Below are 17755 nucleotides of genomic sequence, written 5' to 3' on the forward strand. Positions count from 1 at the left end.
CAGTTTTCTGTTTATATACAAGTTATGTTTTAATGGGGCAGGGTCATTTATTTCATCTGGCAAACCACAATAACTACGATGCAGATTTCATTGGTAAGATATTTAAGATGATTATTCTTTTAAGGTTAAAAAGGACCTTCCAAAGTCTTTTAATCCACTTCCTACAGAAAGAATCTCTTCTAACTCACCCCAGGCATAGAAATGTATATATTTTAGAGGCAGAATATGGAATGCTCTATAACTTCCATATGTAATCTATGCCAGAGTTTACAAACCTCACAGTCATGAGATGCTAAATGAAAGTATGCTCAAATTTGCATACTTCAGCATTAAGTAAAGTCTTAACCATTTCTTTTTTCATATTCTTGCAAACCACCATATGTTTAAAGACAACTATAAGTTTATCTTCCCGCCTTCTCTTTCTCAAGCTAAAGAATTACAATTTCCATTGATCTCTCTTTATTCCCTTCAACTAATTTATATTCCATGCCTTCTAAATACAGGGCACCCTAGCTCACATTGAACAACCTACAACGCATTTTCCTGTGTATTTTTTCATATACTCGTCACAATTCTACGAGCAAACAATGACTGTCTCCATTTCCAGGTAAAGAAACAGATCATCGAACTTGCCCAAGGTTACTCATCCAGTGTGAGTTAATATTCTACTCCACATATTTTCCTCTCTACTGTGCAGCCATGTGACTGTACATCATCTGACTGTACATCTGTTTGTTCATTCTCACACCATTAGTGTGTAGAAAAAGGATCACTAGACAGTAGAAAATATGTGTTCTTGCCTAGCAATTCTCTCTTTTTCTGTGTGACCCTCAGTTCTCTGGCTCTCTACAGCTCCACTGGAAGTAAAGGGACTGGTAAAGATGATCTCTACAGTTTTTTACAAATCTATATAATCTGTTACCCCAATGTTCTCATTAAGCTCACTGGCCCCAACCTTAAAAGTGAAAGAAATAGCTAAACTGAGATAGCAAGTATTGGATGAAGTGTCTTGCTGTCCCTTCTACTACCCTTGCTGCTGTCTGGCCCTACAAGCAGTGGCAAATTTCCATTTGGAAACTTCTCAGGACACTGAACTTTCAACAGTGTGAAGTTCATTCCTATAGCAAAGGAACTTCATGCTTTCTGTTCTGAGGGGTTCCTTCACTACTGGCATTTCTCATTTTCTTAAGCCACTATTACACAAGCAAGGCCGCAAGATAAAATACAGGATGCCCAGTAAAATTTTAATTTCAGATGAACAATGAATAATTTTGTATTCTGTCCTTGAAAATATGCCTGAAGAACTGAAAAGATTCATGATGCCTTAAAAGCAAGTCCTGAGTTGACATATCAAAATAATACCCTAACTCAGGAGATGGTAAAATGGAAATATTATATAAGAAACCACAATGTGTCAAAGACTATCAGTGTGAAGCCCTCAAATAGCCACTGTCCACACTCATCTATTACTAGTAGATCCTGCAATGTCAACTACATCACAACCTCAATAAGGACGAGGACATTGAATTATATTTATTTTCTTTATATTTCCAGTAAAAACAAGAAAGCTTGTTATTGCTGATGACATCATTTTGGAAGGAAAAGAGAAGATTCGTCTCCCTAAATCTCCTTGAAAGAATAAGTAAAATTGATTTGAAATTGAGGGCTCGACTTTCAAACCATATGTTGTTTTCAAGAGTTTTCTTTTAAAGTTTCAGCATTTAATTGAAATCACAAAAGAACTTCATCAAGCACCTGATAATTGCATTCTAACTGGAAAGGTAATGCATTCCCCCACAGAGCAGAAGCACAGCAGTGATTACTCTGCCTAACAGGTGGAAAAATTACCACCTTTTTTTTTTGGATGAATGTTTTGGTTTCTATCTCCCTCAATTCTTTTTCTTTATTTCAATTTCTTTTCATTTCAATCTTAAGTGAAATTGGAAATCGAGGGAAGAAAAGGTAGTCAAAACCAGAATAAATTGCTGCCTTTCTCAGGGCAAGTATCCAAAACCATAATCCTCACTGAAGTGTCCAAAAGGAAGGCAGGAGTTGGCCTAAAATAGCACAGAGGTTTGCAAACATTACCCAAATTTCAGTGTCTATACTGAAAGTCAGCACAAAGGTGAATTTACTCTGCATGAGAAAGGATGGTAAGATGGGAAGGGAGAGAGTTTCTCAAAATGCCCTTGTCTCCCCACTGCTTCCCCTTAACACTCCACTGTAACATTATTCACTTGTCTTTAAGAATATGGAGGTCCCAACATGCTTTGGTGACATTCAAACAACACTGCATTTGAAGTCTCTACAGGAATACAGAAGGATAAATATTAAGCCCTCAGGTGAAAGGTCTAAATTTGACCTCAGAGCAAAACTATGTATGACCTCTTTCTGTTTTGACTTCTCTATTCTTATGCACTACAACAAGGAAAAGGTGAATATGAGTCATTGTTTAAGAATTTGAGTTTCCAGTACACTGCACAGAGGGGTTGTTTTCCAAAGTCAACTCAGGAAAAGTAATATTAACAAATGGCAGAGGATTTCCCTTCTGTAGAGTCTAGCATCTAGCTCTATTATCAGCTGTGGTATTTTCATAAACACACATTATAGGCAATTTATTGAATTCTAGAGAATTTGGAGGAAAATAGAGAATAGTCACAAGACACACATTCTTTACAAGGCAACTTATTCTTCTACCACCTTAAAAATCATGAAAATAAGCCAAGAAACCCGAGAAATAAAACAATCAGTGATTGAAAGGCAGCTTAGTAGAGAAAGGTCAAAAGGAAGCTTCCACTTACCAAAGATCAAAAAGTAACTCATTTTAAATGCTATTTGAAGAGGAACAAATTTGCTTTTTTAAATGGTGGCAGAGGACCAAGGAGATTACTCAGTAATCCAATGCTCGAGAGCCAACAATCACTTACTTTGTAAATGGCAGGTAAGATCTGTTTCATTTTCAGCCTGTGAAAGACAAAGACATCATAAACTGCTGAAACGGCAAGAACAGTCACTCCTTGTTCTTTCCACAACATGCTGCATCCTGCACACAGTCCCGTCCCTAGGAACCAGCCCCAAGTCCTGGCTGAGTAGCCTCTTGTCGAACAGTGTTTAATATAGCAGAGCAAGGAGAGGAGAAAGAAGAGACTGGCGCCCACATCGGCCCTTCCCACGATTCCTGCTACTGCCTCCGTGTGAATGGGATGTGAGGCGAACATCAAGCCGGCCATGAACGTCCAGTATCCGTCCCCAAGGAGGATCTTGGAGAAGCTCGTGAAGAGACCAGTGACTGCCGCATGCAACAGGACGTTGACAAGATGGTAGCTCCAGGGATTCAACCCTCCGATGGCATGGTTCAGGCGAAAAGAAAGTGTGCAGAGGGGCCGGTAAGACTTGTGGCTGCCACTGTGAGTTAGAAGAGTCCCCCAAAAATCATTGTAGAAAATGTGTGTCCATGGAGTTTCTGGGAGAAGGTCTTGGTTAGTCTTGATAGCACGGCTAAAAAACAAAATGTTAAAAAAATAATAATAATCAAATGTAAAATACAAAGAAAAGACAAGACATGACATTGCTAAGGTACTGTATTCCTTGGAAGATTTGTTACCATGGGGCTTCATGTTGGGATTCCAGGCAGGCAAGATCAATGCAACAAGGCCACCCTTATAGAAGATTTTCCACACAGGTTGAGTTCAGAGATGCCTTTGTCCCCCGCTAATGCCTCCCCTGAATCACTTTTTAAAACCACAATTAGTATATCTCTTTCCTTAAAACTTTTTCCTTTGCTGGAATGCAAAAAATCTTTGAAGAATAAATGCAGTTTTGGTCAGTGGTTTAAGCTTTAGTGTGGCAGCTGTCAAACCAATGTTCATGAAAATAATTTTTACTGGCAAAAAAAAAATGGAAATCTCAGGTCCCAGTTGGATGTGTAGCCTAAAAATCTGCATTATTAAAAAAGTATAGCTCCTGGTGATGCTGATGCAGAGAATATGCTTAGAGTGAGAGAACTACCTCCTCCTGGAAATAAATTTTAGAAAGGATATCAGTACCCAGATTAGTGTTTCTCATACATACAAATCACATGGAGGAACTCATTAAAATGCAGGTTCTGATTTTGTAGCTCTGGTAAGAGCCAAAGATTCCACAGTTCTATCCAGTTCACACGTGATGTAGATACTGCTGGTCCTTGGAGGACAGTTTGAGTAGCAAGGGCCCAGGGATAGAACACAAACAATGGCTCTCACCCCAAGCCCCACCCTCAAATCTTTCCCTTCCTCCTTCATTCTCGTCAACTTTGTCCTTTCCCTCTTCTGAACTCACACAGTATTTACTATCTTCTATAGCAACCATTTTAGCACCTCATTGTCTCTTGCTTTCAAGAATTAATAATTCCAGATTGGCATACCTGATATTTCCAAACAGAAGTTCAGGAAGAACATATTATTTTCTGAGCATTTGCTATGCACCAAGAACCTTGCTGTTCTCCTTGGCTACAATTTCTCATTTAGTCCTTAGAACCACACTGATGAGGGAGACATTATTATCTACATTGCTCAGATGAGGAAATTATTGTTGAGAAAGATTAATTAATAACTGGCCCAAAGTCACAGAAGTAGGAAATAGCAGTATAGAGGTTTGGGCTCAGGCTCTTTCTACTATGTGGGCTTCCCAAAATGTGATCCACATACTACTGGTGGCATGTCAGAAGACAGGCAAATTTTTTAAAAATGTTAGTGGTTCCATTTATTTTACTGTGTATTAGAAAGAAAATTAAACATTAAAGCTGAATTTCATACATGTTTGGTCAGGATGAAGTTGTTAAAATTTTAAAGTCAATATAAAGAAAAATATTAAGGAATCAACATATCAGTGTTTTTGGGTAAGTTACAAATGTTGAAGGTGGTGTATAAATAACTGTTTGGAGGATCCATGCCTTATGACATCATACCTCCTACATTTCAAGATGGCATCTTGAGTCTTTTGCATCTTTAGTCTCTATACTTAAGAACACAACAGAGGCACAGAGCTAGAAAGGAAAAAGCAGTCTGGAGATGAGGGTTGCTCAACTTTTGAGAAAGGGAGGCCTCCCTGATGAGCTTTACCCCTAGACTCTTTACAAATTCGGCCTTCTGATGGGAATAAGGTGCAATCCCAGGTACTTGGATGAGTGGCACCACAAACTTTCCTTTCCAAGGCCCTCTCCTCCTCTCCTGAAACTCCCATATGAACATCACTGAAAATCAGTTTCAGAAAGCTGAGGGAAAATTTTTCCTGAGTACCAGCTATGAAATTTACTGTTTGACTTCAAAAACAAGGAAATGCAACAGATTCAAACAGTTTAAAAAACTCATCCAAGATGACACAGCCAGTCAAAAGAGCAGGGCTAATGTTCAACGTGAAATCAAATGACTAGGCAGTAATAGTTTTCAACTGCTCCTCTAAATTGCCTCCCAGTTAACATCTCTGAGCATCAGTTTCTGTTATAATAATAGTTTGACTTTGAAATCATTCAAGAAACACTTGTAGTTGTTCATTTATCTTCTATGCAGAAAAACAGAGAACATGGCTTTACAGACACATGAGTGCTCCAGAGACCTGAGAGTGAGTGACATCTCTGCTGTGTTAGCTGCTTCTCTCATTATTAAACAAAGATGGGGTACAATCTGTAAAACACCCCTCGTCAAGGTCTGCTTAATCCCATAACCTCTGAAATTAGTTGCATTTGGGGTTTAGAATTAAAACAGATTAATCAGTAGTTGCTGATTTTCTACTATGTACAAAAGACCTTCAAGACTTTTTACCATATATTATATACTTTACTTATGAAAACTAATTGATATTTTCTGAGTGTTAAGGAAAAAAGCAGAAGATTTGTTAAAATCATGTCTTAAAATTTAGTACTCAATATGGTAGGGATATTAATTATTCCCTAATGTCTATTCTTCCTGTTTCCATACTGATACAACTCTAATTTTTAGCAGGGTACTATGACCATCTGGGGGAAAAAAAAAAGACTCCATTTCCTCTCTTCCTCTGCTGCTAAATATGATCATGTGACTAATTTTTGACCAATGGCACACAGCAGAGTGCTATAGAGTCCTTCCAGGAAGTGTCTTTAAAAGAAAAGGGTTGACCTTCTTCCCCTCTACCGCCGCCTCCTTCCTGCTGAGTGGAACACAGATGTTGGAGTTCTAGCAGCCACCTTGGCCTTAAGGTGTCCTTAGGATTAGAAACCACACACAGCAGAGAGGAGGAATAAGACTGAGGGAAATCAAGTCCTTGTCATGGTGGCCTTGGGAGTACCTCTCTCCCTGTTTCCTGAGTATGAGAAATAAATTGCTCTAGTGTTTAAACTGTGATATTTTGGGTGTTAGCTAGTGGCAGTTGAACCTAGTCATAAGTGAAATCCTTTGTTAAGAGAAGACCTACTATATCAAAGTGGTGTTTGATTTTCTGTTTTGATTTTGATTTTTACAAATCTCCATGTATTGACTCTGTATTAAATGAATTTCCATATGAATTGGCTTTTAAAACATTAGAAACATGTTATTCTGGATCCATTAAATGAAAACACCCTGCTATGACATTCATCAAGAATCTAACCCAGAAGTAATTGCTTAAGACTTGATGGGTTATAATTAAAATTTAAAAGAAATATGAAAAACTCCCTACTAACAACAATGTTGTCAGTGAGAGCTGATTTCAAGCAATTCAGAATGAAAGCCCAACTGGCCTCCACTAAACATTAACTTAGATATTGATGTGGATTTCTCTATCAATGTGCAGTATCTCCCACTTTCAAAGTCAGAGCAGTACCACTCAATGGCAAAGCATTCTGTGGCCTTTTAAATACAGTGAGGAAAGTTCAGAAGCACATTTTATTTTGGACAATATTTCACCTTTACCGTGGCAGCTCCATAAACGATGGAGAACTATGTTCCCCAAACCAGCTTTTCTACGTGCTATTAGTTCAGTACCATAAGCAACTTGGTATAGAGTTTTTTGAGGGGGGAAAAAAAGCATACTTTTAAAAATATGTTAAAGACTTCCGTAATTTCTTACATTCACAGTGATAAATCTAGTAACCTGAAGCAGCTACAGGATATACTACTATTTATCTAACTCTCACAAAGTGAGGGCCTCAAAACAAAGAACTAAATTTTTAAAAACCATAATTTAATTATGAGAAAAAACTTTGAGGCACAGCCTTAAATTTACATTGTAAGAAAAAAGTCACAGGCAACCAGTGTTAATAAAATGAAAATGGAAGGAGAAGGAAACACCTCACCCACATGCAAAGCATACTATACTAAGGGAGACTTTAGAATGATAAAATTCCCTGATAGGTTGCTATCTGCTTAGGCAGGATTTTATTTAAACGATGAATATTAGGACAAAAGAATAAACTGTAAATCTAAATTGTACTGGGCTTTAACATGTAAGTCATGTCAAATGAAATTCAGTGATAAGGGATGCATTACACCACCTAAACTACATTTTAGGAAAGATACAGACTGAAAGGTCTTTAACAGAATCTGAGTATTCTGCCAGCTAAAAGAGAAGTAAAGATTCAACCCTAAGCAAAATAGATTTTCATCCATTTGCATTTCTTACACAAATCCACAATGGAAATGGTAAAACCTCTTCAGCTGTTTCTCAGCCAATGAAAAGCCTTAACTCAAAGCAAAATTTCATGCTGATATCATGTCTGATGTTATTTCTGTACATTGGTATTGGAAATTCAGAAAGACACGAGGGGATGAGGAAATTTTCCACCCCAGGAAAGGTGGGAAAAATCAGAGCAGCAGATGTAAAAAGAAACAACTGTAGGCAGAAAAAAGATCCACTCTCTCAAGTCTTCAAGGAGGTCTTGACCTATGCCGGGTTCTGTTCATTTGAGGTTCTTTGTTTTTGCTACCTTACGAGTTTTCCTTTAGGAAATACTGACAAAGGCCAATGCTACGGTAAAACTGATGAATGATGTGACACTGCCATCTAAACTGTCCTTGTGTGTGTTTCTCTCGCTGCTATTTTTTCTTATTGGCCTTTTCAGTCACAAGCCCCCGCAGAAATGATGAACATTAATCCCTCTGAGCAAGAATGATGCTTAAGATTGTTCAAATGTCAAATGGCACACTGTTGTGAAGCACTTTCCATTGTTCTGCTGAAAGGCAACCTTAAATTTAAAAAAGAGAAAAAAAAAAACTTTTACAATGGGTTGAAATTTGTTCTACAAAAGAAACAAGAAGAATAGCCTTTGTTAACTTGCTCAGCCTCAGTGCTACCCAAACATTCTTGTCTATGCACAGAAAGGACAGTGCAATGCGGTGGGGTTAAGAAGGCTGACTCTGGAGCCAACTGGACTGAAATTCAGGCTGTGAGACACTAGAAACACACACAGAATTATTTTAAGTCTCTGTACCTCAGTTTCCTTAACTGTAAAATAAGGATAATAACTGTACCTGCCTCATAGGATCACTGCCAGGATTAAATTAGTTACCAAGTATAAAGTACATTGTTATATGCAATAGAATGTATATACGTAGAATGTAACAGAATGCTCTGTATAATAGAATGCATTATATACTATTACATAAAATTTATTATAATAAAAGTAACAAATGTTAGCTGCCATTATTTTTAATTATTATAGTGTTGCCTTCAGTACCAAACAACTGATGCTAGCCATCAATGCAAACTTAGTTTCACATTTATTGCTTTCAAAATCTATGCATTATGGTCATGTGTATTTCACTTAAATTCCATTAAGCTTTAATGACACTATCAAAAAAAGATAAGAAGCATTAGGAAGTATTTCCTTTGGTCTTTAACATATTACATTTTCATTCCCCTCCTCTATTTTTTACTACCTATTTTGAATTCTCCTTGGCCAACATGTCTCACATTTTTCCTCCTAAATGTAGATGTCTTTCACCTGATTCTGTCTAAACTTTCTCTCTAAACTTCCCACCTCAGGGATCATCTCCTTCAATGACTACAACTCAAGACTTGTCTTCTCCATCTATACTTTCAGCCGGGGTGTTGGTCATGAACCTGCACATCTAACTGCACCTGAATGGAAGAAAAACTACTTAAAGGAGGAAAGTGAAATCCTGGGTCGTCTACTAACACCAGGTGTGTTACCTTTGACCAGTTAGATTCTCCTAAATCTCAGCTTCCTTATCTATGATTTGTGGATAATAGTGCTTCTCTCAAAAGATTGTGGCGAAAATAAAATGAGGCAATGTTATTTTAAGATGTTTGAAAATTACATAGCCTCTGTAATGGACACTTGCTATTTCTGAAAGCCCCCTTCTTCTATTAACAGTTCCCTCTTTTTCCTTTAGAAACAGCCTACATACACTCTCACTTGGTCTATGGGATTGGGTGAGGCCACCCTCACTCCCTGATGAAAGGCCATCCTAAGATCTGGCGTATTACTGGCCCATCCCTGACCACAACAGTTGATTTAGGGCCAAGCCAGGCCAAACAGAGTCAATATGGCCCCAATAATCCCCTAGGAAAGGGTCTCTTTTAGAGGTTTCTCAGAAGACAGGGTCTGAGAATGAAATCAACACAAAAGAACACAGATCAAAGAGGCGTTGGAGAATTTCCTAGTGTAGTGGCATCCAGTCATGCCTGAAGGCAACACTATTAATGAAGCCAATAAATGCACTTTAGTCACATGCAAGTTTGAATGTTATTCTGACATTGGCAACAAAAAGAGCCCTAAATAATATAGCATGGTGTAAATACCACATAACATTGGTAGCTGCCCTTTCAACATGAATCCAAACTAATTTCTCCCATAAACCTTTTCCTTCTCATACATGCCTCTTATTAAGTACCATCATTTTTCTAGTCACTGACATCAAGGTCAGACAGGAAGTATCCTTCTCCCTTTGCACCTATGTCTACTTTTAAATTGGCTAAAGACATTTGAAAGTCATTAGGACCTCAGAGAAAATCCAACTCACAAGTTTCCCCTAAATCCACCTCTAACTTCCCTTTTCTACTACCCTTCTTCAGGCTTAAATTATTTCCTACTTGCACTGCTTAGCATGCTTATTAAAACTGCCTATTCATTTTCTCTTTGTACCATTAGCTATAAGTATCCTCAGGAAAGGAATTATGTCATATGTTTTCTCCCAGTGCCCAACACATATTACACACATAATAAATATTTGCTAAACTGTATGAAATAGTTATCCCTGCCTGCTTTCATTCCTTCTTTGATCCATTACATATGCTGTGAATAGAGAGACTTCCTGAAATGTAACTTTAACATCACGACTCCCCTCCAAAAAAAATTCCCTCATCATGCCCTATTTCTTCCCATAATAAATATACCCTTCACAGCCCAGCTGTGAAGTCGTTCCCTTCTGCCCTCCTCCCATTATGACCTCTGGGCCAATCTTCTCCCATTACTTCTCCATATGCACTCTAATGTCAGCCAGACTTTCCAGCCTTTATGCCTTTGCTCCAACTATTTCTTCTCTTCCTCTGCCTGCATTGCCATCTTTCAACCAGTTACATGTGTCCAAATACTCTTCAACCCCCAATGCTAATTTCTGAAGCCACTGTCTCCTCAAAGCCTTTCCTAGTTATTTTTGCAAGATATTCTTAATTTTGACTCAGAGCATATGGCACATCCTCACTATAGCAATGATTCCTTACTACAATTAACAGGGATCTGAAATGGAAAGAGACATGGGAGACATATCCGAAGGAGTAGGAGGAAATGTATGCTTTGAAAATGGGCCACAGGTGATTTTAATATTCTCCCTTCCATCACATATTGAAAATCATTGTCCACTAAAAAGGACTGGTTCTGTCACAAGAAAATTATTCACTCACTCACTCACTCACTCACTCATTCAGTAATGGACTAAGCACTTGTGAAAGGCACTGCAGATACAATGGTGAGCAAAATAGACACCCTGACTTGAAGCACTCAATCTAGTAGAAAAGGCAAGTAAGTATACAGGCAATGTCACGGCAGTGTGATAAATACTACTCTAACACAAAGAACTGAGTGCTATGGTAGAACACAGAGCAGACTCCTAATAGTCTTAAAAGGGTCAAATGCTTCCTAGAGGAAAGCATATTGACGTATACAGAAGGTGAATGAGTTGTGGAGATGTTTCCAGGAAGATGGTCAATGTTTTCAAAGACACGGGGGCAGAAGAATGTGTGATAAATTTGAGATCTGAAAATACAATAGGTATGTTTGGCTGGAGTGAAGTTTGAGGGATAGAGTGGCAGGAATAACTGGTATGATTCTATCTTGTACTTTAGTCCTTTGTAAGATGGAGAGGAATTTGGCTGGGTATCAGTCTCCCCGGTGGTCTCCAGGTTTGATACAGCTGTTGTCCTGCTGAAACCTACTTTATCTCCCCAATCCACCGTTAACTTCTTAGGAGTAGACAAATGCATATTATTTATATTTCGAAGCCTATCACACCAGTAGGCAGTCAATACATATATAATGAACTGCATTCTAATTAGAGATGATCGGCACTTAAGATAACCTGCATTCACCTTTAGGAAAATTTCTGGATTGTTTTAAGCATGCAGGGAATTATCACTTTCATCTAAAAGTAGTTCACTCACTCTGGGCACTAACTTCCGCTCACCCGATGATAATTAACTGTGAAAAGCTATCAGGTTAATTGGCTTACCCAAATGTCTTTGGTATTCATGAGCCACTTAACCTATTATCCCTTCATTAGAGTCCCTCTTTAGGGATAGGCCATTATATTTAGAAACCTCCAGTTATTATGCAAATACTTGCCTGTTAGGGTAGGGGAATGAGAAATACTATAACATCTAGAGCCTTAGTTTTGGGGTAAGTGATAGCTTTTAGATTCCTAGAGGAATTGAAGGTAGGGTAAATAAATTTCAGTATGGAGAACTGAACTGTCAGGGTTAGCGTTGGGTTTGTAAGTCCCTGTGGAAATGAAGGCACTGTGATTTAGCCATGCATCTACCTGTCACACTTTGCCAAACTCACTTGTTTCCATCTTAATCTCCCCCGACTAGATTGTAAACCCTTCAAGGGCAGAGCTAATGACTTCATAAGCAATTGCACTTAATAAATTGCCACCCTGAAGATGCTGAATGAAAAGAGACCTCAGGAAGTAACAAAAAAAAAGGCCTGTTCTCAGACAATCAAGGGACAGGGAGAAGGTAAGTCTTGCTCAACAGTTCATCTAAAGGAATATGCCTAGTGGATCCCTCTACCTTCCCGCTGGAAGTTTTCCCCAGGTGCTGACCCATAACCCATTGAGAAGTTTTATGAGCTACATCTGCCACACCACCCTTCCCCATTCCAACCAGGCACCCAACCAAAGAAAAGACAAAAAAAAATTAAAATTCTGATTAAATGTGGTCCACCTGCATCTGAACTAAGCCCTAGAGCTACTGGCAAGTCCCTCTCATAGGGCATCTCTGAACGAGACAGCTCTGTCCTCACCTCATGTCAAGACCTTGCCCAGACACTCTCCACTCTTAGTGGGAGAAAATGAGAAGGAGGGGCATTGGCTAAATATTTTTATGCATCTTTAGTTCCCCAGAGAAATCAGTGCTGCCACTGTCATAATTTCTATAAGAAATAACCAAGAAAAAATTTTAAGTGATCTGAAAACTAATTAATGATCCATTTAAAAGCTATTTAAACTCAAAACTTGCAGTTACCTAAGTATGTTTTTAAATGTATTTATATGAAAATTATTTTGTAAAATCAAAGCAAAATCTAACAGCTTGAAAATATCAGGAATACCATACTCCAAACGTTTAATTTCACTGATTATAAGAATCCTCTACCTTAATTATTAGCTCCTTAACAACCTGAAATATTTTTCACTGTCTTGCAATTTGCATGATGAAAAACAATATTACTATTTTCTACAAAATTATTTAGTTCCTATATACAAATCATGCCATTCTAAGACAATAAAATGTTACCATACACCTTCTCACTTATGAAATTGAATCTCAACTTAAAAGCTTAAGGAAGGTACTCTTTCCTAATTTTCAAGACTTGAAATTACTAAGTACCAGAAGAGGCAATATTAAGCTTTTTCACTCCCAAAAGTTAACTCAAGTATATGAACCACCTTGGTATGCTAGTTTATGAATTTCAGTCAGTTCCATAGGTTTTCATAAATTCAGAGCTATAAAAAAAGGTTTTTGGTTTTTGTTTGCTTCTTTTTTTTTACATATCATATTATGTTTCTCTTTCAATGGAGTCTCAAGCATTAATGATATGATACAAAGCAAGAGTGGTTCCTTATGTTTAATTTTTCTACATTAAAATACTCCAAATGTTTGGTTTTAAGAGGCAAAATGAATGCAAGATTATACTGCTTTATGAAGTTCAACTCTTTCAAAAACAAATGGGTTCTACTAGACACTAGATTACAAGAAAGAAAACACAAGGGTAACCATCAGACTACAAAAACACCTATTCTGTACATGGCAGTGTCCTGTGTGTTTTTACAAAACAAAAGATGTAATCTTTGTGCTTAAGGATTTGATTATCCAGACACCCTTTTTATACAGGTTGGCATCATAAGCTAAGAACAGTCAGTTAAATACTTGCCCTCATATGTAAATATGCTATACAAATTTCAGAACAGATATACTAAAGTTCATGGTAATTTCCACAACTACTCAAGCATTAACTTAAATTAAAAAATCATCCTTGAGAAGGAGTCATAATCTTCACTTAAGGTAAATAGGAAAAGAATCTTCTGACTACAACCACTGTCTGCGAATTCACTGAGCACTGCCAGACCATAAATGTTACTAAAAAAAAAAAAGGAGAAACTAGCAGGCTCAATGCAGAAAATGAGCACTGGGGTGTGAAGAAATTTGTGTTGCATTATCCAGATGTTTGGCTTATCTGTTAGCCTAACTCCAGCTGCATTCTCTGAATGGAGCCTTAACCAAATCACCTTTCTTTATCCATGCCTCTATTCAGCCAAACATATTGGCCAAGAAGTTTATTTTGGCCAAAAGTTTGCAATGATCCTTTGCCTTTTTGATATAAAATTTTGCACATGTTGCCAGTGTATTCCTCACAGGTATTCATGTTATAATACCAGCTTGCATTTGTATAGTGCTTTCACACTTTACAGCATTTGCTCATGTTCATGACTTTCTTCAGTCCTCATCACAACCTTGTCAGTAAGATTACTTCTCAAGGCCCAGGGAAGTTAATGGCCCTGCCCAAACCATGGTGTGCCAGTTTGAATGTATTGTGTCCCCCAAATGCCATTATCTTTGTAGTCTTGTGTGGGGCAGAAGTTTTGGTGTTGGTTAGATTTGCTTGGAGTGTGCCCCACCCAGCTGTCGGTGATAATTTTGATGAGATGTTCCCATGGAGGCGTGGCCCCACCCATTCGGGGTGGGCCTTGATCGGTGGAGCTATATAAATGAGCTAACTTGGGGGGAGTAAAGAGAGTGCAGCTGGGAGTGATGTTTTGAAGAAGAGCAAGCTTGCTAGAGAGGAACATCCCGGGAGAAAGCCATTTTGAAACCAGAACTTTGGAGCAGACGCCAGCCATGTGCCTTCCCAGCTAAGAGAGGTTTTCCGGACGCCATTGGCCATCTCCAGTGAAGGTACCCGATTACTGATGTGTTACCTTGGACGTTTTGTGGCCTTAAGACTGTAACTGTGTAGTGAAATAAAACCCCATTTTATAAAAGCCTATCCATCTCTGGTGTTTTGCATTCTGCAGCATTAGCAAACTAAGACAGATTTTGGTACCAGAGAAGTGGGGTGCTTTTGCTGCTGAGTCTGCAAATACCAAACATGTTGGAACGGCTTTTTAAGTGGATAAGGGGAAGATTCTGGAAGAATTGTGAGGAGCTTGATAGAAAAGGCCAAAACTGCTTTAAAGAGACTGTTAGTGGAAATATGGACTTTAAAGATACTTCTGATGAGGCCTTGAACAGAAATGGTGAATGTGTTGTTGTAAACTGGAAGAAAGGCGATCCTTGTTTTAAAGTGGCAGAGAATTTGGCAAAATTGAGTCCTGGTGTCAGATGGAAGGAAGAATCTGGAAGCAACAACTTGGAATACTTAGCTGAGGAGATCTCCAGACTACGTGTGGAGGACGTATCCTGGCTTCTCCTTGCAGCTTATAGTAAAATGCGAGCAGAGAGAGATAAACTTAGAACTGAACTCTTGGGTTCAAAGAAACCAGAAGTTGATGGCTTGGAAAATTACGGGCTTCCAGTGGGTAGAATCCCAGAAGCTACAGCCCAACCTGAGGACAAGCCAAGATTGGATAAGGAGTTAAGCAGAAAGGATTTGTGGAAACTCCTATTGTCTGATGGCTTTGACCCCTGCATGCTTCATGCAAAGCCAACAGAATTTTTGCGAGATCTTTATAGACGGAGCCATTGCTGGTCTGGACTGGAGGAGACAGACAAGGAAAAAATTAAAGGAAAAATTTCTTCAAAGACAGAGCCATGGAGGTTGAGGTCTGGAGTCAAGAGGTTTAGGGCTGGGAGAACGGAGCAGCCCACATGCATGGAAAGGGTGAGTTTGCCCTGGAGGTTGAGGGCGGGCTTTCCGCCTCGATGCTCTGGAAGAGTTTTGCCACCTCAGGTCCCAAAGAGGGTGGAGCACATTTCCAGGGAATTGGGGAGAGCCTGGCTGCCACCACACTGTTCGGAAGGGGTTGAGCGTGTGCCCCGGAGATGGAAGGGAATCCGGGAGCTGCCCCGATGTTTGAGGAGGGTGGGGCCGAGAAGGTGGTCTCCCCAATGTGTGGAAATGTTGGAGCACTCACCTAAGTGTTTGGAGAGGAACGGGCTGCCGAAAAGGCCCTTGGGAAGGGTTAGGCTCCCACTCTCTCAAGCCCCAAGGAAATGACTCTCGGACTTTGAAATCTAATGGACTTTGTCCTGTGGGTTTTAGGAACTGTTTTGCTCCTGTTAACCCTGTTTTCCTTACTGTTTCTCCTTATGGCAATGGAAATGTTCGTCCTATGAATGTCTCTCCTTTGTGTATTGGAAGCACATAACTTGTTCTAGGTTCACAGATCCACAGCTAGAGGGGAATTATGCCTTAGAACTGACCAAGCCTAAACTGATTTTGATGGGATTTTGTACTTAACTTTTGTTACTGAAATGATTTAAGTTTTTGTGAAATGAATGTATTTTGTATTTGGAGAGATAATGTCATTTTGGGTTCCAGGGGGTGGAATGTGCCAGTTTGAATGTATTGTGTCCCCCAAATGCCATTATCTTTGTAGTCTTGTGTGGGGCAGAAGTTTTGGTGTTGGTTAGATTTGCTTGGAGTGTGCCCCACCCAGCTGTCGGTGATAATTTTGATGAGATGTTCCCATGGAGGCGTGGCCCCACCCATTCGGGGTGGGCCTTGATCGGTGGAGCTATATAAATGAGCTAACTTGGGGGGAGTAAAGAGAGTGCAGCTGGGAGTGATGTTTTGAAGAAGAGCAAGCTTGCTAGAGAGGAACATCCCGGGAGAAAGCCATTTTGAAACCAGAACTTTGGAGCAGACGCCAGCCATGTGCCTTCCCAGCTAAGAGAGGTTTTCCGGACGCCATTGGCCATCTCCAGTGAAGGTACCCGATTACTGATGTGTTACCTTGGACGTTTTGTGGCCTTAAGACTGTAACTGTGTAGTGAAATAAAACCCCATTTTATAAAAGCCTATCCATCTCTGGTGTTTTGCATTCTGCAGCATTAGCAAACTAAAACACATGGGATCGGTAAAGATCAGAGTCCACACTAGAATCCATGTCTCAACTCCTTGTCTTAATGTTCTCCCTACTTCACCATAAAGAAAGTCAAATATAATTTATATACCCTATCCCATATGTCCTTCAGAGTTTCAAGGAATTCACATGGAGGCCATGTTTCTCTCATACTATGTCTGCTGTTCCATTTTTGATGACGGGTTGAATGCTTTGCAAGTATAAATAGAATTTTAAGAGGTATCTTATTCTCAGATCTTCCAGGATTGGTCTAGGTTCTCTACTAGAGAAAAAAAAAAAAGGCCTGACCATGCCAGTGGAGCCCTCACACTGAGGCATCAAAGGTAACTAAACATACATAATAGAATACGTGTTATTTCACATTTACGTTGAGACTGGTGAAGTTTAGAAAGAACATATACATTATCCTCACAACGCTATAAAATAGGAAACTCCAGCTGAAGGGGTTAAGTTTGTTAAAGAAGAGCACACACTTAATAAGAGTCACAGATAGGAGTTGAGCCCTGTTCTCCAACCTACTCCATTTAACCTTCAAGGCAGCCTCTGCTCTTCCACATGTATAATAAGTCTCCAGGAGAAGTGTTGGTAAGACCATTTAAAAGTAAAATCCTAATCTATTATTGCATTTTGTCTGGAATCCATATATCTGCCCTCAAGACTCAATGAAGCTATTAAAAAATGCTTCTGTACCATATTATTTTAATTCTGCATTTCAAAAAGAAAGTCTTCTTTTAACACTAAGGAATCTTGGAAAACTGAGTCAAAGGAAGGTGTTAGTTGTCTTCAAATGACAAGTGAAAAAGGCAGCTTTAAGAAAGCCACAAACGAACCTATAATTTCATATTAGAAAATATAATAGAAAACATATCCTGGAAGAAAGTTTGCCTGCCTGCATCCCTTTTCAGCTATAAAATAGTTATACACACACACATACATCTGAGAAAGATCAGACTTTGAACATACTGCAGCAACACACATGCAAAACATGGGAAGTTTCACCAAGG

At 39.0% G+C, this 17755-nt stretch overlaps 1 protein-coding gene and 1 long non-coding RNA gene across 2 annotated transcripts in view; one reads left to right on the plus strand and one right to left on the minus strand.

The window, feature by feature from the left end:
• TMTC2 (transmembrane O-mannosyltransferase targeting cadherins 2) overlaps positions 1–17755 on the minus strand; it is a 438482-nt gene that overhangs the window by 256026 nt on the left and 164701 nt on the right. Inside the window, exon 2 of the mRNA XM_037847587.1 lies at positions 2928–3498. Within this exon, the coding sequence (XP_037703515.1) occupies positions 2928–3498 (571 nt within the window). The remainder of the gene's footprint in view (positions 1–2927; positions 3499–17755) is intronic.
• LOC119543011 lies at positions 3005–12551 on the plus strand. Its single transcript, XR_005218508.1, has 3 exons — positions 3005–3386; positions 9032–9132; positions 12040–12551. It is a non-coding gene; the product is annotated as an uncharacterized LOC119543011 (long non-coding RNA).

This window comes from Choloepus didactylus, chromosome 8 (genome assembly GCF_015220235.1).
Source record: "Choloepus didactylus isolate mChoDid1 chromosome 8, mChoDid1.pri, whole genome shotgun sequence".
In the NCBI taxonomy this organism is placed as follows: domain Eukaryota; kingdom Metazoa; phylum Chordata; class Mammalia; order Pilosa; family Megalonychidae; genus Choloepus; species Choloepus didactylus.